The 25,572-nt window shown below is 36.8% G+C and overlaps 1 protein-coding gene across 1 annotated transcript in view; it reads left to right on the top strand.

The window, feature by feature from the left end:
* Positions 1-23,283, top strand: part of LOC138324310 (uncharacterized) — a 33,542-nt gene extending 10,259 nt beyond the window's left edge. Inside the window, exons 11-27 of the mRNA XM_069269386.1 lie at positions 4-105; positions 632-663; positions 1,080-1,173; positions 1,541-1,632; positions 2,044-2,124; positions 2,357-2,476; positions 2,856-3,053; positions 6,197-6,322; positions 6,647-6,736; positions 11,115-11,170; positions 12,605-12,663; positions 12,873-13,029; positions 13,526-13,590; positions 14,003-14,137; positions 14,493-14,641; positions 14,982-15,094; positions 22,251-23,283. Of these exons, the coding sequence (XP_069125487.1) occupies positions 4-105; positions 632-663; positions 1,080-1,173; positions 1,541-1,632; positions 2,044-2,124; positions 2,357-2,476; positions 2,856-3,053; positions 6,197-6,322; positions 6,647-6,736; positions 11,115-11,170; positions 12,605-12,663; positions 12,873-13,029; positions 13,526-13,590; positions 14,003-14,137; positions 14,493-14,641; positions 14,982-15,094; positions 22,251-23,283 (2,702 nt within the window). The remainder of the gene's footprint in view (positions 1-3; positions 106-631; positions 664-1,079; positions 1,174-1,540; positions 1,633-2,043; positions 2,125-2,356; positions 2,477-2,855; positions 3,054-6,196; positions 6,323-6,646; positions 6,737-11,114; positions 11,171-12,604; positions 12,664-12,872; positions 13,030-13,525; positions 13,591-14,002; positions 14,138-14,492; positions 14,642-14,981; positions 15,095-22,250) is intronic.
* The last annotated feature ends 2,289 nt before the right edge of the window (positions 23,284-25,572 follow it).

Raw genomic sequence — 25,572 nt, 5'->3', positions numbered from 1 at the left:
TAGATTTAATCAACAACTGCTTGCCAATCCTCAGTAGTATACTGGACCGGGGGTCAAGGGGATGGCACGTACAGTACAGACAGAAGCTGATTCGGGAGTTACAGGGTATGGTTTAACCTGTGTATAATTAATAATCATAAAAAAATTAGTGCAGTTATACCTTAATTCCTAAAAATTAAAATTATCTTGATTTCTGGTCAGAGGTTTGAAAAACTAACAATTTAGATTTTTTTAATCAATGGTACTGAAATATTTAGGCACTGCGTTTTCTTGGCCACAGTAGTCAAATGCTAACTGGTTCACCCCTGAAAATTCATAGAGAACTCTTCTAACCTTAGAATTAGCCTTTAGGTGTTTAGAGAGTTATTTACCACTAGCCATCTTTCTTTGGCTATTGAGTTTCTGTGTGTGTACCAAAGCTGCTAATTTAGAAAACATGTTGTTGGATTTTATTTGATTACAATAATTTCCTCCACACTGAAGATCTGGCATATCACTGACTGTTTGTGAAACAAAAACAGGCAATAAAACCAAAGAATATTTAACAGAAATTGATTGATAATATTTAAACATCAATCATATGTATCAATTGCAGATTCTGTTTAACATATGTTGTATATTTATTTTGAAGGTAAAGGACTAACAAATGAAGAGGTCTCTAAGGTAAGTTTGTGTGTGGCTCAAGTATGGATGGTTGATGATGCAATGGCAACACTTTTCACCTAAATAAAAGGAGTTTGGGTTCCTTTATGAGGAAAAGATACACTAAATACACTGTAGTACTTTGCTCTCATTTTGGTATCTCATAATCAACATACAGAGACCACATTGGTTTTCCTGGTGACATAAGTGATGTAATAATAAGACTTATTCAAATTATCTTAACTGAAAATTTAATATACATAAAGGAGTACCCTTGATTACTCCATAAGGGAAACTGAGATGCCATTAAGAGATGAAGGCAAAATAGGTAGAATTGTTTCTAGATACTGTATTTTAAAAGAGCTTGACCTGAGATTTCCCTGAATTTACCTGAGGATATTTTGCCAATGTAATTATTTGAATTTCCTGTTTTGTAGAGAGTGAATGCTTCTATCATGGATGAGTATTTAGACCGGGTATTTAGTGCAATATGTAGTAATACAGAACTGGAGAACTTACAGCAGGGTATAGGTAGGTATCCTTATTCTGTGTCACTTATTGGTGATTTATTAAGAATCTGAAGTGATTTTTACTCTACCGATTCTAGGAACATGTTAACTTAACTTATGACATAGAGTTCTCTCAAAAAAATATCAGGAAGAAAAGCAGTTTCTTCTGAACCTAAATTCTGCCACAATCTCATAATAGCATTGCTTGTAGTTTGTACCATAATTACCTATATCATAGCTTATTTTGTTAACGTATATGATATGGAACTTGAGAAAGAAAAACTACTTTTATTTAAAATCTGGAGTATTTAGGTAGAACAATATGAGGAGACTTAACAGTCTATTGAATGCATTTAATATCTCAAGTACAACTTGTATTTGATTGACAGGGAATCTACTGGTAGCTCAAGCTAAAACTGTGATAGCCATGAAGAAAGCTGTCAATAATGTACAGGTGAAAATGGTGAAACACAAAGAAAAGGTGAATACAGCTCCACACTGTTTTGATTAGTAAAGGGACTGACTTGGATTCAGTGTTCTAGTTAATATTTGGGTACACATTGTAAGAGTTATACCCCTTTCATGTCATCATTGTGCTGTATCGATATGTTGTTATTTGGACCCAAGGAAAGTAGGGGAATAATGTTATGTTAATACACAGACATTACTGGTAGTCGACCATCAAGTAACAACACTTTTTTTTAGAAGATAATGTTTTGTTAGTTCAAAATTTTTTTGGCAAAATGTGTCATCATTTATTAAGACAAACAAAAAAGAAAATAATTGAAGTACAGCCTTACTAGTGAGATAAGTAGGTAAATGTCTTGTCATTTATATATATTTATTAATCAATATTAGTTAACTTTGTTTAACCTTTCATGTTGCTTTGCAGCTCATTTCTCATCTGAAATCAGGATACAGAGTGAAATCTCGAATAGAGCCATGGATGAATGAACAGATCCGAGCTTTTGAGGTATACATTAAAGACATGTTTCATTTCTGGATTCCCTAATGTGCTATAACTAGACTGGTAGCTAAACATACTTTTTGATGTATAAAAAAATGTACTGATTAAATTACCCCTCTTTTTTTAAACCATAAATAGCTCAATCATCAGAATACATTTTGGATATAGCCTGTCTGCATAACTTTATTTACAAATATTTCCTATTTTGCTTTGTACTCATAAGATGATTTTGTTTTAGATTGAGTTTGTAGAACAAAACCTTTGGTCTGCCCATGAGGAAGCGATCAATATCTGTGAGGACGGAGGACTCAAACAAGCTGTCTACTTCCTCAAGCGAGACCTCAATTTTCTAAAGCAGGTTAGCAAAAGTACTGTACAAACCACCTTATGGGTCTTTGTATAAAGACCACCTGCTTGATTTGATTACTTTTCTAGGGTCCAAAATAATAAAATTCAACACAACCTGTGTATAAAGACCATCTGGCTATAAAGATGTTTTTGTCTCTGTCCTATGGATGGTCGTTATAGACAGGTTTATCTGTAAATGGGATTTACTGATCTCTGAAACATGGATATTGATTATCAAGCATCAATTGATTTATTTTGTTAAATGAATTAGCAGCAAGTATTTGTTTAACTGAACTATATATAGGAACTAACAGTTTCTGAGTAACTGTAATATGACATCATGACAGTATAAATATGTATAGTTGAAGAGGGATATTCTTTACTTTCAGAGAGAAGCGGTACTTATTAAAGAGCTAGGGAAAGTTAGACATCCCAGAAGGAAGTTTACATTTGCCACGCAGATCTGGTTGCCACAGAACTACATTGTGATGAAGAAGGTCGGAAACCAACAGGAGAGAATACCAACAGTAGTCATGGACAAGGAAAGTCCGCCAAGTCGTTCACTGATGCTTGGGGAAGGAGACAGGGTAAGGCTAGGTTATTGAGATTAATAAAAGCTTTTCCTCCTCTGTCTGGTTATATTTCAGGTGATCTAACCAAAAGTCATTTATTTTACTGTAAACTAGCTAATTTCCGTGTGCAATTTATTTATACCAGTGATTAGAATTCATGAAATATTCAACTACAAGTACAGTAGAGTCTTTGACCTTTACATTGCAAAATGTTACCCCTGTGCAATGTTTTTGGGTGTGAAAAGGTGAAGTGAATTCATTATAAAATTAAGTTGTTCTTTAGTTAATAGTTAAGGTAGGAGGTCAGCTGTCAGATTATTCTCATCAAGCAAATCTAGATGTTCAAATATTGTGGAAAATATTGTAATGCAACATTTTTTTTTTATCGTGAATGAACTGCTGACATGATGTCCTTAAATCATTACTACAATGTTTTATTAAGCCATCATTGAATTGTTGTCATGGCATTATTTTACTATCACCATGCCATCGTGCTACAAATGCATGATCTTTCAGTGAAAAGTTTGGTCACCTTAGGAGTCACAAATAAATCTTGAATCGATAGTTGGGAGATAAATCTGAGAATTCTGTGTATTAGTACATCACGTGACAGAATACTGTATTCTGATTGGCTACTAGTCCAGTAAAGATAGGGTGTTACCCCAAAATAATTACAACATAAATTTTTCTTTGTTTTTCATACAGATCTGACTTTGTTTTATACAAAAAAAAAAGTCGCCACAAATAAAAATTTGGGAAAGTGTTTTTCTTAACCCCCAAAAAATCAGAAAAATAGGGATATTTGCATAATATGCCAACTTTAAAGCCAAATATAAACTTACATGGTTATCATGAGATACTAGAAAATTAATGTATGACAAGAACATTTTTAAGGACAGCACAGATTGCCAAAAACATAAGTTGAAATCAACACAGGGAAAAAATTATGACAGCATGAAAATTACATAATTATGTCCTTGCAACAGCCAAATATGCTTTTGTTGGATTGTTAAGATAAAAAATTGTTATTATCAACAATACCATTGATACTCATTTTGGTGGAATCTTTTTAAATAAAACTTGTTGATTAAAGGCTTTAAAAGTAAAACATTTTACTTTCACTACCTGAGATAATATGGTTGCTCAAAGTTGGTCTTTTGGCCTTTTCCAAGGACATTTTGAAGTCCAAATTGAATAATATGTCTTTTTCATTCAAGAATTATTCAGTAAGTACCGTCTCAAGTGTTTAGATAGTTATTAATTCAGATTCTATGTAGGCTATACTCACCTAAAAGAGACTACTATATCAAGATATCCCCAAATATAAAAGACGTGAGGTCGATCAAATCCTCATTTAGTGCCAATTTGTCTAAACTTCTCTAATCGGCTAAGTCCTTAAGTTGAAATGTCAAAAATGTGAATATCTATTTTGTGACTTATCAGATTGCAAAATTCTTTGGCAGATATTACCACCATAATGGAGCGCTCTTTATTAAGTGAGATTGAAGTTTCTTTTTATCAAATATTTGCATAGGTCAGTTTTACATTTTTCCATAATGGAACTGGATGGGGATTATATAATTTTCATTGAGATAAAGGAATAAAATAGAAGTTCAAGATCAATTTCATAGCTAAAAATCATCACAGTTCTGATTTATTTACTGGCAAAATTTTATGACAAACGAATAAAACATATTCGAAAAATTAAGATTTTTGTATTGCAGATTTATGGACTTAGACATATTTTGGTATTCAGCCAAATTAACGTGATAGGAAGTTTTTACTACTAAATAAGATGTGCACATTTAAACCGATTTTACAAAAAATGATAAAACTAACAAGTACAAAATATACAAAAAAGGATATAACATCTTTGGAAGCATTTGCTTTTTTATTTTCCGAAATATTAAGTAGCAAAATGGGTGTTTTGCCAAAAATCTATGTATAATATTAACTACCAAAATGGGTGTTTTGCCAAAAATCTAAGTATAAAAACACTTCAAATTGGCACGATCAGTCAACTTGACATGTTAATATTTAGGTTTTTCTAGCTAATGTATTATCGATCATGCATTAATATCAAAGAAAATGTAATTCTTTAAGGCATAAAACATAAACTGATATAGTTCAGGGTAAGATTTTATAAATGTTTGCATCTAAAAAGAACAAAAACGGTAATGCTAGCTAAATTCAAAAGGTTTTGAGCCGTTTTCATCCTTCTTTATTTCTTGGATTGACTGAAATTATTGTATCATTTCAACTTATTTGTACTAACCTAAAGTTTGTCTTACTATATACCCGATTTCATATTTCAAGTATTGCAAAAATAGCAGATATTGTACTTTAAAAGTGGTCAAAAGTGTAATTTCTATATATTTTCTTATTTTTTGGGTGTTGAAAAAATGACTTTCCGAACATATGATTTTTGGCGACTTTTTTCACGGTAAAATACTAAGATCCATCAACCCAAAAAGCAGAAAATAAATTCTTTTGCAATTATTTGGAGGTTAGGCCTCTATTTTTCGTATTTTTACTGGACTATACACATATGGCAACTAGTTGCAATAGTGCACAGACAAGATGGGCACTTAATTGAAGTGGTGCAAAATTGAATGTGAATGTATTGTGACGTCACCATTACATGATGTCATTATGACATTGCGCTTCGACCAAGATGTCAAGATGGCGGACAGGCTGTTGTGTGCTGGGATGGAAGCAAATGTTGCTTTTCTACAGAAGACAGTTCAATCATGTTCTATATTGATATACTTTTAATCTTCATGAAGCTGAATCCCGTTTTATAGAAACACAGATTTCCGCGACAATTCATATGATGTACTTTTAACGTAATAATATGGTTTGGAAATGAAGATAACATTGCGAGGTAGGTGTCACTTTGACGTGCTTATGTTACGATGACAGAAAAACAAGTCCTATCTGAGGGTGATGTACTAAACCCATTATGGCCTGTTTAAAAGGGCACTATTGCCTCATAGTATTGTCTCGTGATGGGATAGGGCACTATTCCATCCCTCGACAATAGCTATAGTGCCCTCTCAAACAGGCCATAATAGATAAATATATCCTTATCAATAAACCCCAGCCCCTCTGTGACCTATTTGTATTGGCGTATATCACATTCTAATTTTGTATTCCAGAGCGTTAGTTACACTGTGGAGAAGTTACACCACCGTGTTACATCGTCACGTTACCCGTTCTGGAGATGGTGGAACTACCTCCATCGTACCTGGTCCTGGACATGGAATGCCATTTTCCTTCTCGGGGTGAGTTCTGCCATTCAATAGTTCAAATAAACAGAAATGAAAAAAAATCATGATGAAAGAAAAATGAGAACTACAATTTTGCTTTAATTGCATGTTGATTAAATTTTGATTTATGAAAAGCTGTATCAAAACTTATATGTGCAAGCATACTGGACTAGCATGTTTTTTATGTATCAAGGATAGAATGATATTTCATTCTAGTGATGGTAATTTGTAAGTTTCTAGTTTTAGAAATATCTCTGATACAAACTTTTTGTTATTATTAAAAATCTGACTAGATAATTTTCTGTCCAATTTAATCCCCAACTCCTTTCGACATTCCAGGTAGTGATACCATGGTGCAGTCCTATCAGCCTCAGGGCTCTATTCAGCATTAAGCCTTTTATACCAGACACAACACTGAACCAGGAAAATGTAAGTGCTTTATCTCTGTTTTATGTATAAAAGTAGATTGTGATATGCTCTATGTGATATACTGGGGAAGTTGTATCGTAGTACACGCTCAATCACCCAGACTTTGTGTTCACACCTCAGGCTGTTGTAGCTAAGTAACAAATTGCAGGGAGTTGTATCGTAGTACACGCTCAATCACCAGACTCTGTGTTCAGCCTCAGGCTGTTGTAGCTAAGTAACAAATTGTATTATTACAGGGGAAGTTGTATCGTAGTACACGCTCAATCACCCAGACTTTGTGTTCACGCCTCAGGCTGTTGTAGCTAAGTAACAAATTGTATTATTACAGGGGAAGTTGTATCGTAGTACACGCTCAATCACCCAGACTTTGTGTTCACGCCTCAGGCTGTTGTAGCTAAGTAACAAATTGTATTATTACAGGGGAAGTTGTATCGTAGTACACGCTCAATCACCCAGACTTTGTGTTCACACCTCAGGCTGTTGTAGCTAAGTAACAAATTGTATTATTACAGGGAAGTTGTATCGTAGTACACGCTCAATCACCCAGACTCTGTGTTCACGCCTCAGGCTGTTGTAGCTAAGTAACAAATTGTATTATTACAGGGGAAGTTGTATCGTAGTACACGCTCAATCACCCAGACTTTGTGTTCACACCTCAGGCTGTTGTAGCTAAGTAACAAATTGTATTATTACAGGGGAAGTTGTATCGTAGTACACGCTCAATCACCCAGACTCTGTGTTCACGCCTCAGGCTGTTGTAGCTAAGTAACAAATTGTATTATTACAGGGGAAGTTGTATCGTAGTACACGCTCAATCACCCAGACTCTGTGTTCACGCCTCAGGCTGTTGTAGCTAAGTAACAAATTGTATTATTACAGGGGAAGTTGTATCGTAGTACACGCTCAATCACCCAGACTTTGTGTTCACGCCTCAGGCTGTTGTAGCTAAGTAACAAATTGTATTATTACAGGGGAAGTTGTATCGTAGTACACGCTCAATCACCCAGACTTTGTGTTCACCCTCAGGCTGTTGTAGCTAAGTAAAAAATTGTATTATTACAGGGAAGTTGTATCGTAGTACACGCTCAATCACCCAGACTTTGTGTTCACACCTCAGGCTGTTGTAGCTAAGTAACAAATTGTATTGTTACAGGGGAAGTTGTATCGTAGTACACGCTCAATCACCCAGACTTGTGTTCACCCTCAGGCTGTTGTAGCTAAGTAACAAATTGTATGTTACAGGGGAAGTTGTATCGTAGTACACGCTCAATCACCCAGACTCTGTGTTCACACCTCAGGCTGTTGTAGCTAAGTAACAAATTGTATTGTTACAGGGAAGTTGTATCGTAGTACACGCTCAATCACCCAGACTCTGTGTTCACGCCTCAGGCTGTTGTAGCTAAGTAACAAATTGTATTGTTACAGGGGAAGTTGTATCGTAGTACACACGCTCAATCACCCAGACTTTGTGTTCACGCCTCAGGCTGTTGTAGCTAAGTAACAAATTGTATTATTACAGGGGAAGTTGTATCGTAGTACACGCTCAATCACCCAGACTTTGTGTTCACACCTCAGGCTGTTGTAGCTAAGTAACAAATTGTATTATTACAGGGGAAGTTGTATCGTAGAACACGCTCAATCACCCAGACTCTGTGTTCACACCTCAGGCTGTTGTAGCTAAGTAACAAATTGTATTATTACAGGGGAAGTTGTATCGTAGTACACGCTCAATCACCCAGACTTTGTGTTCACACCTCAGGCTGTTGTAGCTAAGTAACAAATTGTATTATTACAGGGGAAGTTGTATCGTAGTACACGCTCAATCACCCAGACTCTGTGTTCACACCTCAGGCTGTTGTAGCTAAGTAACAAATTGTATTATTACAGGGGAAGTTGTATCGTAGTACACGCTCAATCACCCAGACTTTGTGTTCACACCTCAGGCTGTTGTAGCTAAGTAACAAATTGTATTATTACAGGGGAAGTTGTATCGTAGTACACGCTCAATCACCCAGACTCTGTGTTCACACCTCAGGCTGTTGTAGCTAAGTAACAAATTGTATTATTACAGGGGAAGTTGTATCGTAGTACACGCTCAATCACCCAGACTCTGTTCACACCTCAGGCTGTTGTAGCTAAGTAACAAATTGTATTATTACAGGGGAAGTTGTATCGTAGTACACGCTCAATCACCCAGACTTTGTGTTCACACCTCAGGCTGTTGTAGCTAAGTAACAAATTGTATTATTACAGGGGAAGTTGTATCGTAGTACACGCTCAATCACCCAGACTTTGTGTTCACACCTCAGGCTGTTGTAGCTAAGTAACAAATTGTATTATTACAGGGGAAGTTGTATCGTAGTACACGCTCAATCACCCAGACTTTGTGTTCACACCTCAGGCTGTTGTAGCTAAGTAACAAATTGTATTATTACAGGGGAAGTTGTATCGTAGTACACGCTCAATCACCCAGACTTTGTGTTCACGCCTCAGGCTGTTGTAGCTAAGTAACAAATTGTATTATTACAGGGGAAGTTGTATCGTAGTACACGCTCAATCACCCAGACTTTGTGTTCACGCCTCAGGCTGTTGTAGCTAAGTAACAAATTGTATTATTACAGGGGAAGTTGTATCGTAGTACACGCTCAATCACCCAGACTTTGTGTTCACGCCTCAGGCTGTTGTAGCTAAGTAACAAATTGTATTATTACAGGGGAAGTTGTATCGTAGTACACGCTCAATCACCCAGACTTTGTGTTCACGCCTCAGGCTGTTGTAGCTAAAGTAACAAATTGTATTATTACAGGGGAAGTTGTATCGTAGTACACCTCATCACCAGACTTTTAGTGGTTGTATCACGCACAGACTGTGTCACTCAGGCTGTTGTAGCTAAGTAACAAATTGTATTATTACAGGGGAAGTTGTATCGTAGTACACGCTCAATCACCCAGACTTGTGTTCACGCCTCAGGCTGTTGTAGCTAAGTAACAAATTGTATTATTACAGGGGAAGTTGTATCGTAGTACACGCTCAATCACCCAGACTTTGTGTTCACACCTCAGGCTGTTGTAGCTAAGTAACAAATTGTATTATTACAGGGGAAGTTGTATCGTAGTACACGCTCAATCACCCAGACTTGTGTTCAATCAGCTGTTGTAGCTAAGTAACAAATTGTATTATTACAGGGAAGTTGTATCGTAGACACGCTCAATCACCCAGACTCTGTGTTCACGCCTCAGGCTGTTGTAGCTAAGTAACAAATTGTATTATTACAGGGGAAGTTGTATCGTAGTACACGCTCAATCACCCAGACTCTGTGTTCACGCCTCAGGCTGTTGTAGCTAAGTAACAAATTGTATTATTACAGGGGAAGTTGTATCGTAGCACACGCTCAATCACCCAGACTCTGTGTTCACACCTCAGGCTGTTGTAGCTAAGTAACAAATTGTATTATTACAGGGGAAGTTGTATCGTAGTACACGCTCAATCACCCAGACTTTGTGTTCACACCTCAGGCTGTTGTAGCTAAGTAACAAATTGTATTATTACAGGGGAAGTTGTATCGTAGTACACGCTCAATCACCCAGACTTGTGTTCACGCCTCAGGCTGTTGTAGCTAAGTAACAAATTGTATTATTACCAGGGGAAGTTGTATCGTAGTACACGCTCAATCACCCAGACTTTGTGTTCACGCCTCAGGCTGTTGTAGCTAAGTAACAAATTGTATTATTACAGGGGAAGTTGTATCGTAGTACACGCTCAATCACCCAGACTTTGTGTTCACACCTCAGGCTGTTGTAGCTAAGTAACAAATTGTATTATTACAGGGGAAGTTGTATCGTAGTACACGCTCAATCACCCAGACTTTGTGTTCACGCCTCAGGCTGTTGTAGCTAAGTAACAAATTGTATTATTACAGGGGAAGTTGTATCGTAGTACACGCTCAATCACCCAGACTTTGTGTTCACGCCTCAGGCTGTTGTAGCTAAGTAACAAATTGTATTATTACAGGGGAAGTTGTATCGTAGCACACGCTCAATCACCCAGACTTTGTGTTCACGCCTCAGGCTGTTGTAGCTAAGTAACAAATTGTATTATTACAGGGGAAGTTGTATCGTAGTACACGCTCAATCACCCAGACTCTGTGTTCACGCCTCAGGCTGTTGTAGCTAAGTAACAAATTGTATTATTACAGGGGAAGTTGTATCGTAGTACACGCTCAATCACCCAGACTTGTGTTCACGCCTCAGGCTGTTGTAGCTAAGTAACAAATTGTATTATTACAGGGGAAGTTGTATCGTAGTACACACTCAATCACCCAGACTCTGTGTTCACGCCTCAGGCTGTTGTAGCTAAGTAACAAATTGTATTATTACAGGGGAAGTTGTATCGTAGTACACGCTCAATCACCCAGACTCTGTGTTCACGCCTCAGGTTGTTGTAGCTAAGTAACAAATTGTATTATTACAGGGGAAGTTGTATCGTAGCACACGCTCAATCACCCAGACTCTGTGTTCACACCTCAGGCTGTTGTAGCTAAGTAACAAATTGTATTATTACAGGGGAAGTTGTATCGTAGTACACGCTCAATCACCCAGACTCTGTGTTCACACCTCAGGCTGTTGTAGCTAAGTAACAAATTGTATTATTACAGGGGAAGTTGTATCGTAGTACACGCTCAATCACCCAGACTCTGTGTTCACGCCTCAGGCTGTTGTAGCTAAGTAACAAATTGTATTATTACAGGGGAAGTTGTATCGTAGTACACGCTCAATCACCCAGACTCTGTGTTCACACCTCAGGCTGTTGTAGCTAAGTAACAAATTGTATTATTACAGGGGAAGTTGTATCGTAGTACACGCTCAATCACCCAGACTCTGTGTTCACACCTCAGGCTGTTGTAGCTAAGTAACAAATTGTATTATTACAGGGGAAGTTGTATCGTAGTACACACTCAATCACCCAGACTCTGTGTTCACACCTCAGGCTGTTGTAGCTAAGTAACAAATTGTATTATTACAGGGGAAGTTGTATCGTAGTACACGCTCAATCACCCAGACTCTGTGTTCACACCTCAGGCTGTTGTAGCTAAGTAACAAATTGTATTATTACAGGGGAAGTTGTATCGTAGTACACGCTCAATCACCCAGACTCTGTGTTCACACCTCAGGCTGTTGTAGCTAAGTAACAAATTGTATTATTACAGGGGAAGTTGTATCGTAGTACACGCTCAATCACCCAGACTCTGTGTTCACACCTCAGGCTGTTGTAGCTAAGTAACAAATTGTATTATTACAGGGGAAGTTGTATCGTAGTACACGCTCAATCACCCAGACTCTGTGTTCACGCCTCAGGCTGTTGTAGCTAAGTAACAAATTGTATTATTACAGGGGAAGTTGTATCGTAGTACACGCTCAATCACCCAGACTCTGTGTTCACGCCTCAGGCTGTTGTAGCTAAGTAACAAATTGTATTATTACAGGGGAAGTTGTATCGTAGTACACGCTCAATCACCAACTTGTGTTCACCTCAGGCTGTTGTAGTAAGTAACAAATGATATTACGGCACCCATCACCAGACTCTGTGTTCCCTCAGTTTGTAGCTAAGTAACAAATTGTATTATTACAGGGGAAGTTGTATCGTAGCACACGCTCAATCACCCAGACTCTGTGTTCACACCTCAGGCTGTTGTAGCTAAGTAACAAATTGTATTATTACAGGGGAAGTTGTATCGTAGTACACGCTCAATCACCCAGACTCTGTGTTCACGCCTCAGGCTGTTGTAGCTAAGTAACAAATTGTATTATTACAGGGGAAGTTGTATCGTAGCACACGCTCAATCACACAGACTCTGTGCTCACGCCTCAGTCAGCTGTGGATCAATGTCTGGGATTCACGCAAAAAGTTTGAAGATGCTCCAGATCAAGGTCAGTACACTTAACATGTTATTTTATCTCTGAAAAAATATATGTCTGAATGCAAAACTCAGGTTATTAAGTTTGAAAGTAGATTTTTGATGTTGTAATACCTCTGAAAGATATTACATTTCTTAGGCAAATGCACGTCAGCTTATTATTTTTTAAGTTTGAAAGACTCAGGTGAGCTAAAGACAGTTGTGTGTTGCATGTTTTTACAGGTTTTCTGGGGAAGAGCTTTACACGTCACCTCAATCGTTTCTGGAACTACGTGCTGAAGGGAGCGTGCGGAACAGTGATACTAGTCTTGTTTTTCCCAGCCTGCTGTGTTGTAGCGTCCACTGCTTCACTGACCGCTGCCATCACAGCCCCTCTCTGGTCAGTTTTTATTTAACAACTAAAGGTTATAACTTTTATTAGGAATGTGACTCAAACTAGAAAAGAAACTTTTTTTCCTATATGAAATGTTAGTTAAACTAAAGCAGTACGTAAAAAGAGTGAGTCCAATACCGTAGTTCCTTCCTCTAAACTTAATATTTGCTCAAAGTGTTGTTAACAATGCTTTGAATAAATACTAAGTTTACTGAAAGAACTCACTCTTTTTACATATCTACTTCACGAGGACTCTGTATCACTCGGATTCACAACCGGTTTTATTGAGATCTTTACAAAATTCCATTTTCTAGTATGTTGTGCATAGTGAATAAGTAAGGCATGTGCCAATATCAAGGTGACAAATATTTTCACTTTTGTCATATAAATAAGAAACTTGGATAACAAGTTTACCAGGTTAAGATTGTATGTAGTACTGTGATATTAGGATAGTTTGTACAGTACTTACTACCAGAGCTGTAATGTATTGTCTGTTTTACAGGATGCCAGCTGTCACCTTACTAGTCCACTTCAGTTTCTTTCTTATCTTTGATTTTGACTGCCCAGGTGAGTTTTATTTATTGTAGAGTAGTGTAAATATGTTACTGCTATAAAAAATTGGGTAGATTTCACATTTAAATTTTATTTAGACATGAATTCATGTTCTTATTTCAAGTGATCATATTTCATTTCATTCTCATCTATTCGTCATTTCGTCACACTATAAGTAATGCAATGAGATGTTTTAATGTTATATTCTATCAATATTTCTTTAGTCATAATACAAAATTTTAAAGCATTAAATTTCTGCTTACTCAAAAATTTTCCTGAACATATAAGGCACAGATATGATTCTGATAGTTTGTTAGGTATACATGTAAAAAACAATATTTAAGTGGTGCTTTCAAGGAGATTTCCATTTAGAAAAGAATTATTTTCATGGTTGTAAGAGCATTTATAGAGTTATTTTGTATTTCAGATGAGAGTAACCGTTTGTTCCTGGTTTTCGAAGCCTTAATAGGACGGATTTTACTCCAGGGTTTAATCCAGCCAATAGCCGCTGGACTGACCGGAGGTGTTCTCTGTCCTATGGCTGCTTTAGGGGTTTCCATCTGTATGTATTGGTCATTGATTAATATTTGATCATATAGATTGAAATAAAGGTTTTTTTTTATCTTAACATTCAAAATCCCTCATGTGATATAAAAAAAATTAAATAAACCTTTAACATTCAAAATCCCTCATGCCATATAAAAAAATTCAAATAAACCTTATTCCTTTATATGTATTACAATTAAAAGTGACTTTCCTTTTACACTCATTCTATGGCATTGACACCAGTTTATTATTGTTCTTTTGACTAAAGTTGAATGTTTTTTTACAGAGTTATATACCTTGAGGATCTGTTTTCAGATGAGTTACATGACCCGTTTTCATATGTCTTACTGTTTTTTTTTGTATTTTTGTAGTCGGAGTGCTGAGGCGAACAGGACGAGGAGCATGGGATACTGTCATGTACTTCACTGTTGTGAAAAGTCGTGGCAGGGTCCCGTCCAAGGACAGTTTTGTGGCCCGTAGGATAGCAGGGCCTGGACTAGCATCCAACTACTTCTTCCAGGTAAATAAACATACAGTTATATTCTGGTCAATACATTGATTTCTTAAAGGTAAGACATTGTCCAAAGCTGTGAAAGATTAAAATTATTAATATCATCTAGATTATAATATTTTTGTATGGTGGATACCTAAATTTAATTTGTATGAAGTCAATCTAGATTTATATGATGGTCTCCTAGATTTCCATTGTTGTTACATAGATTTGTATGATGGCTATTCATAGGTAAAGCAGAAGGTCTTTTCTTTTCAGAATACTTGGTTCTATTCTCATTGTTCAGGGGTCTTCTGTTTTATATGCATTTTATTAAATTTTAATTTTTGTGATCTTACTGCTTTTTTAGATCCAGACAGAACAGGCTCTGGCAGCACTTGATGCACGGATGGAACTGGACGAACTGGAGGCCTGGAAAACACATGTCACTAAGGTCATAGATCTCCCCAAGGAAAAGTACAGGTAGGACTCAATTACTTCTCATATATCTGATAAGTGATGCAGTATTGACCTGTTCACCTGGTGTGATCGAATTACTGCCATGAAGTCATTGTATCATTGCTATTATATTATATATCGTTTTAATGTTGTCATATGGAAATATATGGAAAACATGCACATGTAGCTTGTCTCAACCCTGAGCCAACCTAAGAAACACAAACAATTGTCAAATTGTGGAAATCTGTATCATTTGTTATTTTCTCTCCTTTATCATACAAAGCAAAAATATGATGTCATTGAATACATACTAAGTGGTTGGTGTAATATATACTAAGTGGTTGGTGTAATATATACTAAGTGGTTGGTGTAATATATACTAAGTGGTTGGTGTAATATATGCTAAGTGGTTGCTATATGCTAAGTGGTTGCTGTAATTGTTTTTGTTTATAATAATTGTGGTGGGAATGTTTTATTTCAGAAACAAAGTGTTGAATTATAGATTTTGTAACCAATACCTGATGGTCTACCTGATATAAGGGTTGTCTCCCCTTAAATACAGACTGTTTGCCTAGCTCTATGTTACAGTATATGGCTTTGTCAATGGAATATCATTGAAGTTTATCAGTTTAAAGTGCAACCAGTCAAAAAGAATGGTTTAGGATCTAATCCCATAAATATTTAATCTTTTTAAAATCAACTTATCCTTGCAATTGTTCATCTGGGAACGGAGATTAAATTTCTTTAAGTATGCAGAGTTAATCAATTACTGTTAATATTTGTTATACATATAGTGATTGAACTTGACATAAAGACAGTAAGGGTTCATTGGAGACCTCCTGTTAGAAATTGAAATGTTGCAAAAACTCACTTTATACATGATTTCTGCAAATTGAATGCAATAACACTTTTTGTTTATTCAACCGTTTTTGAAGGAATATCTTGCTGTGTTGAAATATTTTTTTTGTGAACTTATTTATCTTTCGTTAACTTTTTGGATGCTTTAAAAGTTATAAAAATTCCATTTGTTACCAGTAATTGTTAACCTTCCAATTATATATTGGTAGGTTTTAGGCCACACCCCAGGGAGACATATAACAGTTGACATATATTGCTGTTAAACAGTTCTACATGGTGGAATACATCCAAGAGACTTAGTGTTTGTTTGTATGTACACAGCTTTTGTATGTAAGAGATAAATGTTAAGACTTGGTATCAGCGGACTTCCTGTTAGTGTGGACGGGATAGACTGCACTTCCTGTAGTGGAGTTTTGTACGTCTAAGGGATCAGACTCGACATGCTGCTACATTAATGTGCAGTAACAAAGATAAGCTGGGTTTACTTTGGGATTTGCATGTAAAAATAGTGCTCATGATTACCATCTCACAAACATGTTACAGACTGACCTTCTCCAACCCTGGCAATATGTTGGGATATTTGGAGAATATTTGTAAAATGTTAAACAACTATAACTCTCCTCCTAAACTCATGTAAAAAAATATGTATCATTTCATCAAAGATGATGAGGAATTGGTTATACATCAATGTGGAGGTCAGTAGTTGGCTCAGTGACCTTGACTTTGATTGACCTTGGTGCCTGATACCAGTCAGAGATGTTAACACCTTTTTACACCAGTGTGTGATGGAGTGACAGATTGTAGATAGATGAGAAAAATATTTACTCCTTTTATAAAAAATGACATAGTAACTAAATTATCAAAATGATAAATATTGTGATATAATATATATTCATCAGACATTTATGAATAATCAAATGAGAAATATGCAGAAATTGTCATTTTCAATTCATTTAAATTACATGTAAAAGTAATAAATTATCAAAATTTCCATTTTGAGATATAGAAAACAATATTTGATGATATTAGAGAGATAGAAAACAATATTCGATGATACTAGAGATAGAAAACAATATTTGATGATACTAGAAATGTTGTTTCTGGCTGAAGATCAAGTGTATTTGTTTAATATAAAATTCTTACTTGGTATGTGACCCTGTCAGTAGGTGAAATTTGACCTTGACATGTTGTAAGTAAGTTGACCTTATTCACCAATGTTGTAATTTTAGTGTAAGTTTCTAAGTGACTGGTGACTGGCCTGTTGGTGTCAGCCAGGTTCACTTCCATTACGTGAAGTTTATAGCTCTTCATGTGTCATAGCCAAGACTTTTTAATGTAAAAACTACCGACCTACAAATTAACATAGGAAATAAATCTCCAGGCTGTAGGTTTGTCAGGGAGGATGGCCTTAATTGAATTATAGTTTGTGATTCTGGAAAGCTACAAATTTCGTGGTTTATGATCTTCATTTTCCACATAAAGTCTGATAAAAAGCATTGTGAACACACAACATTTCCTCATATCAAATTTTCAAAATTTACAGTTAATGGTTTTATCTGGTTCTGAAGATAATGTACGTACATCATCATATTTTAACTGAAAATTTTATAAGCGTGAATATTTGAAGTTATCCTTCTAAAGTTATTTCATGTAAAACTATATGAAAACTATTGTCAGTTTTGGTTTGAGGTATTCATAGATTTAGTGCTGGAATATATTCTCCTTATAACAGCTGCTCATAAAACAGACTTGGCCACAATAGACTTCAACGTAAGAACATATCTCCCACTCAAACCAAATTAACATTTATTGTTACATAGCTGGTTATGATGCAAATGACATTATTGCCTTAGAAAGTACATTTAGTTGGGATGCGCTGCCAGCATGACCAATAAGAGTACAGAGTGATGTGCTGGCGGTGATTTAATTAGATAATTTCCGAGTCAAGAAGACTTGTTTACATCAGAACAAGTGGCTCTTCCTTCTGGTGATCCTCACCAAACATCACTTGATTTAGGTGAACGAGTTTCTCTGTCGGGTTTTTACACGGAAAGCTGTATAGATTTGAAGAGGTTACACTAATGTGTCTCCTCCTCAAAATATTGACATGGAAACTGATGCACAATGATTCATGGTTCTATTTCTGGGAAAACATACCAGAGGAATGCAGTTCTGCATATTCTTTAGTCATGGGGCAGTTCATATTAAAAGTACTTTGGTGAAACCAAAAGCAACAACTAATTATGAAGTGACAGCAAAAATGTTTTCAAAATGCAATAAAGTTTATACAGGAGCATAAATCAGTTAAAATATTGTTGTCCGCAAATAAGACCTCCCACCACTTTTGACCTTTATTTCTTCTCTGGGAGGGGGGTCTTATTTGCGGTGAAATACGGTACTCCGGGAAAAGAACAGTTGTTCCAGGACAAAACAAAATCTAGATTTTACCCAGGCAAATTTAAATTTTATCTTGGAACTCTTACAAGTGGTATTGTAAATTGTTTTTTTAAAGAAACACGTGTATATTAGACTTGCTGACTTGGTTGAAATTTGTACCTAGATTCCTGAAAGAAACAATGGTAATTGAAACAGGTGCTCCAAGAGAGTGAGCATTGTCTTCATCAAGGACTACCATTTTTTAACATCAAGGACAACTACCATTATACAGATCTTTGTTCAGGCTTGGTGTACATAACATCAAGGACAACCACCATTATACAGATCTTGGTTCAGGCTTGGTGTACACAACATCAAGGACAACTACCATTATACAGATCTTGGTTCAGGCTTGGTTTATCAGCTATAAAGACAACAATCATTATACAGATCTTGGTTCAGGCTTGGTGTACACAACATCAAGGACAACTATCATTATACAGATCTTGGTTCAGGCTTGGTTTATCAGCTATAAAGACAACCATCATTATACAGATCTTGGTTCAGGCTTGGTGTACACAACATCAAGGACAACTATCATTATACAGATCTTGGTTCAGGCTTGGTTTATCAGCTATAAAGACAACCATCATTATACAGATCTTGGTTCAGGCTTGGTGTACACAACATCAAGGACAACCATCATTATACAGATCTTGGTTCAGGCTTGGTGTACACAACATCAAGGACAACCATCATTATACAGATCTTGGTTCAGGCTTGGTGTATACAACATCAAGGACAACTATCATTATATAGATCTTGGTTCAGGATTGGTGTACACAACATCAAGGACAACTACCATTATACAGATCTTGGTTCAGGCTTGGTTTATCAGCTATAAAGACAACCATCATTATACAGATCTAGGTTCAGGCTTGGTGAACACAACATCTAGGACAACTATCATTATACAGATCTTGGTTCAGGCTTGGTTTACCAGCTACAAGACAACCATCATTATACAGATCTTGGTTCAGGCTTGGTGTACACAACATCAAGGACAACTTCATTATACAGATCTTGGTTCAGGCTTGGTGTACACAACATCAAGGACAACTACCATTATACAGATCTTGGTTCAGGCTTGGTGTACACAACATCAAGGACAACTACCATTATACAGATCTTGGTTCAGGCTTGGTTTATCAGCTATAAAGACAACCATCATTATACAGATCTTGGTTCAGGCTTGGTGTACACAACATCAAGGACAACTATCATTATACAGATCTTGGTTCAGGCTTGGTTTACCAGCTATAAAGACAACCATCATTATACAGATCTTGGTTCAGGCTTGGTGTACATAACATCAAGGACAACCACCATTATACAGATCTTGGTTCAGGCTTGGTGTACATAACATCAAGGACAACCACCTTTATACAAATCTTGGTTCCGACTTGGCTTTACACAGCATCAAGGGCAACCACCATTATACAGATCTTGGTAAAGACTTGGTTTATCAGCTATAAGGACAACCACCATTATACAGATTTTAGTTCAGACTTGGCTTTACACAGCATCAAGGACAACCACCATTATACAGATCTTGGTTCAGACTTGGCTTTACACAGCATCAAGGACAACCACCATTATACAGATCTTGGTTCAGACTTGGCTTTACACAACATCAAGGACAACCACCATTATACAGATCTTGGTTCAGACTTGGCTTTACACAGCATCAAGGACAACCACCATTATACAGATCTTGGTTCAGACTTGGTTTATCAGCTATAAGGACAACCACCATTATACAGATTTTAGTTCAGACTTGGCTTTACACAACATCAAGGAAAACCACCATTATATAGATCTTGGTTCAGACTTGGTTTATCAGCTATAAGGACAACTACCATTATACTGATTTTGGTTCAGACTTGACTTTACACAACATATAGGACAACCATCATTATACAGATCTTGGTTCAGACTTTGCTTTACACAGCATCAACGACAACTACCATTATATAGATCTTGGTTCAGACTTGGCTTTACACAACAACAAGGACAACTACCATTATATAGATCTTGGTTCTGACTTGGCTTTACACAGCATCAAGGACAAATACCATTATACAGATCTTGATCAGGCTTAGTGTGCATAATACAGCATCAAGGACAACCACCATTATACAGATCTTGGTTCAGGCTTGGTGTACACAGCATCAAAGACAACTACCATTATACAGATCTTGGTTCAGGCTTGGTGTACACAGCATCAAGGACAACTACAATTATACAGATTTTGGTTCAGGCTTGGTGTAGATAATATCAAGGAAAACTAATATTATACAGATCTTGGTTCAGACTTGGCTTTACACAGCATTAAGGACAACCACCATTATACAGATCTTGGTTCAGGCTTGGTGAACACAGCATCAAGGACAACCACCATTATACAGATCTTGGTTCAGACTTAGCTTTACACAGTATCAAGAAAAACTACCATTATATAGATCTTGGTTCAGACTTGGCTTTACACAGCATCAAGGACAACCACCATTATACAGATCTTGGTTCAGGCTTGGTGAACACAGCATCAAGGACAACCACCATTATACAGATCTTGGTTCAGACTTAGCTTTACACAGCATCAAGGACAACCACCATTATACAGATCTTGGTTCAGACTTGGCTTTACACAGCATCAAGGACAACCACCATTATACAGATCTTGGTTCAGACTTGGCTTTACACAGCATCAAGGACAACCACCATTATACAGATCTTGGTTCAGACTTGGTGTACACAGCACCAAGGACAACTACCATTATACAGATCTTGGTTCAGGCTTAGTGTACATAACATCAAGGACAACCACCATTATACAGATCTTGGTTCAGACTTGGCTTTACACAGCATCAAGGACAACCACCATTATACAGATCTTGGTTCAGACTTGGCTTTACACAGCATCAAGGACAACTACCATTATATAGATTTTGGTTCAGGCTTGGTGTACATAACATCAAGGACAACCACCATTATACAGATCTTGGTTCAGACTTGGCTTTACACAACATCAAGGACAACTACCATTATACAGATCTTGGTTCAGGCTTGGTTTACCAGCTATAAAGGACAACCATCAATAACAGATCTTGGTTCAGGCTTGGTGTGCACAACATCAAGGACAACCACCATTATACAGATCTTGGTTCAGGCTTGGTGTACACAGCATCAAAGACAACTACCATTATACAGATCTTGGTTCAGGCTTGGTGTACACAGCATCAAAGGACAACTACCATTATACAGATCTTGGTTCAGGCTTGGTGTACATAACATCAAGGACAACCACCATTATACAGATCTTGGTTCAGACTTGGCTTTACACAGCATCAAGGACAACCACCATTATACAGATCTTGACTTGGTTCAGGCTTGGACAACACCATTATCAGATTTTTCAGACTTGGCTTGACAACACCTCAGATCAACTGGACAACATCAAGTTATACAGATCTTGGTTCAGACTTGGCTTACACACATCAAGGACAACCACATTATACAGACTTGTTCAGACTGGCTTACACACATCAAGGACAACCACCATTATAAGATCTTGGTTCAGACTTGGTTTATCACTATAGGACAAACAAATTTCATGTCAAGAAAACCACCATTATATAGATCTTGGTTCAGACTTGGCTTTACACAGCATCAAGGACAACTACCATTATAGATTTGGTTCAGACTTGCTTTACACAACAAAGACAACATATTATACGATCTTGGTTCAGACTTGGCTTTACACAGCATCAAGGACAACTACCATTATAAGATCTTGGTTCAGCTTGGTTACAACAAGACAACACATTATAAGATCTTGGTTCCGACTTGGCTTTACACAGCATCAAGGACAACCACCATTATACAGATCTTGGTTCAGGCTTGGTGAACACAGCATCAAGGACAACCACCATTATACAGATCTTGGTTCAGACTTGGCTTTACACAGCATCAAGGACAACTACCATTATACAGATCTTGGTTCAGACTTGGCTTTACACAGCATCAAGGACAACCACCATTATACAGATCTTGGTTCAGACTTGGCTTTACACAGCATCAAGGACAACCACCATTATACAGATCTTGGTTCAGGCTTGGTGAACACAGCATCAAGGACAACCACCATTATACAGATCTTGGTTCAGACTTGGCTTTACACAGCATCAAGGACAACCACCATTATACAGATCTTGGTTCAGACTTGGCTTTACACAGCATCAAGGACAACCACCATTATACAGATCTTGGTTCAGGCTTGGTGTACACAGCATCAAGAACAACTACCATTATACAGATCTTGGTTCAGACTTGGCTTTACACAGCATCAAGGACAACCACCATTATACAGATCTTGGTTCAGGCTTGGTGTACACAGCATCAAGGACAACCACCATTATACAGATCTTGGTTCAGACTTGGTTTACACAGCATCAGGACAACATATACAGATTGTCAGCTTGTTACAAGCACAAGGACAAACCATTATACAGATCTTGGTTCAGGCTTGGTTACAGACAAGGACAACCATTATATCAGCTTGCCTTGGCTTTACACAGCATCAAGGACAACACCATTTATACAGATCTTGGTTCAGACTTGGTAACAGCATCAAGGACAACACATCAATCGGACAACCACCACAACTACATTATACAGATCTTGGTTCAGACTTGGCTTTACACAGCATCAAGGACAACACCATTATACAGATCTTGGTTCAGACTTGCTTACACAACACATCAAAGGACAACCACCATTATACAGATCTTGGTTCAGACTTGGCTTTACACAGCATCAAGGACAACCACCATTATACAGATCTTAGTTCAGACTTGGTGTACACAGCACCAAGGACAACTACCATTATACAGATCTTGGTTCAGGCTTGGTGTACATAACATCAAGGACAACCACCATTATACAGATCTTGGTTCAGACTTGCATGATTTTAACCTGGAACTTGTATATCAACAAATATATCTGTCAGACATGCCTCTCAGTTTGTTCCTTTTCTGTTTTTACAGCATCTATAAACAATCAGCATGTGGTGAGAATTTGTGGGAGAATGCCACTAAAAGCTTGTTACATCAACAATAGAAATCGTTTGTAGGACTGTGATGGGGCAGGTACAGGGTTGATGGAGAGGCTAAACCAACACTTATACAACCAATTGTCTGGCAGAATCATTCTCCTCTGGTATACATTCCTCAGTCGATCACGGAAGCCAATTGACCTTGTCAAGGGCAAATGTCTTCATTGTCACAACATTGACAGGGTTACTTTAGTGTTTGATATATACTTGTAACTTCTCACTGGAACATTTATGTTATGTTTTTTCGTTTAATTCTTTCTTTGTTCATAATGATAATGTGTAACTGTTTTATTAAGCTATTGAGAAAAAGACATTTCTGCAGAATACAACATACTTCAAACCTTGGGATAATAACATATTCTTCAATGTAAGATTATAACAGTAAATAAAATTAGATAGTAGCAGCTCATCATTTTGTCAACAAGATGTCTCATTGAACATTATAGACAGATTATGAATCACTAATTTGGAAACAAATTAAAATGTAATAAATATTATTCCAAAGTATGAAACTAAATCTGATGACCCAATGAAATGGCAGGCAAATAGTGTTGCTCGCATATCTGTCAGATTGTACATAGGCTGTCCTATAGCATCCTGTTCTCTTTTGTCTGGGGGCATAGGGATTTGCCTTTATTCTGTGGAGGGCTTATAACCTAGTTTTCTAATTTTGACCCAGTCATTTTGTTTGCAAAAAAAAAAATAAAAAAGAAAGAAAAATTAAGAAGGACAGATAAAATTCAGGTACATTGAATGTTTATATCCTGAGCCTTAAAAAATATGTATGCTATAATGATAAGTTAACGGTGAAGTGGTTTTATCTGAAAACGATAATGATGTTTTTGTAAGTTTGGATTGAGAGGTACAAACATTTAACCTTTTGACCCCTGCGATGTTGCAGATGTCAGCTAGCTGTGAGTAAACTTGATGAATGGTGCATTTAAAAAATACAGTGTTAGAACAATGTTTAGTAAAGTTTATATGTGTAGGGGATTGTTTCGGTGGGCAGATACAGACATGCCTGGTTACTTAGGAAGCTGTTAGATTGACCCTGCCCTTGTAGGAAGTGAGACGGTGACAGGGAACATATGAGGAATATTGATATACCAGCTCAGACAGAAGCTTGTGTTGGGCCATGTTCTCTGGTCATACACAGAAACCTTGTTAAAGCATGGCTCACCATCTGAAATAAGGGATCTGTAGATTTATGTAGGTTATAACAAAATAACACCAAGTCTCCCATCTCTTTAGATAATAAGTCAAATGTAGCCATAGCAACATGTCGGTATTATAGAGAGGAAATAAATAAAATATTTTAGCACCAACATGTATTTCTTAATGAAAACATTTAAAGAATGCAAATATTTTGACTTCATACGTAGGCTAAATTGAATTTGAAAAATGGTGTTGTCCTCTTTTGCTTCGCAAGCTCTCTGCTTTATTTTGAAATGTTTAACCCGGTATTTGATTTTTCTTCCTTTTTTTCAAAGGAAAAAATGTGTTTGCAAGGGAAATTGATTTGGGCTCCATCCATCCTTCCGAGATCCTTTTCCGGGTTATAAGTCCAAAAGCATTTAAAGCAGCTCCATGAAACTTTCAGAATGTATCAGACAAGTGCACTAGTTGTGCTTTTGCTTTTTTGGACCTTCCACTTTGGGAATTTTTTCTGTTACCATGGAAACTTAGTCAAAAATACCAAATTACAGTTTCTTTTTGTTTCTGGACTCTAACTCCAAAACCGTTCAACGCTGCTTCTTGAAACTTTCTGTATACATCAAACAAATGCCCTAGTTGTGCCTTTTGCAATTGCTGACCTTCCATTTTCGGAATGTTTTCTGTTACCATGGAAATACTTTGTCAAAAATTCCTAATTAATGTTCCCTTTTGTTTCCGGACTATATCAACACAACTCAGACAAGTGCCCTAGTTGTACCTTTTGCTATTGCGGACCTTCCATGTTAGTTTTTGTTTTTTCTGTTAGCATGCAGTTTCTTCTTGTAACCTGCTATTATTTTTTTACAGTTTTACAATACTTGCATACATTTAAAGTTATACTTAAAAAATTGTTGCTTTGACTTTGATGTATTTGGGTTTT

This window comes from Argopecten irradians, chromosome 5, assembly GCF_041381155.1.
Source record: "Argopecten irradians isolate NY chromosome 5, Ai_NY, whole genome shotgun sequence".
NCBI lineage: Eukaryota > Metazoa > Mollusca > Bivalvia > Pectinida > Pectinidae > Argopecten > Argopecten irradians.
The sequence above is the reverse complement of the archived record's forward strand: the minus strand, read 5'-3'. Positions and strand labels throughout refer to the sequence as shown.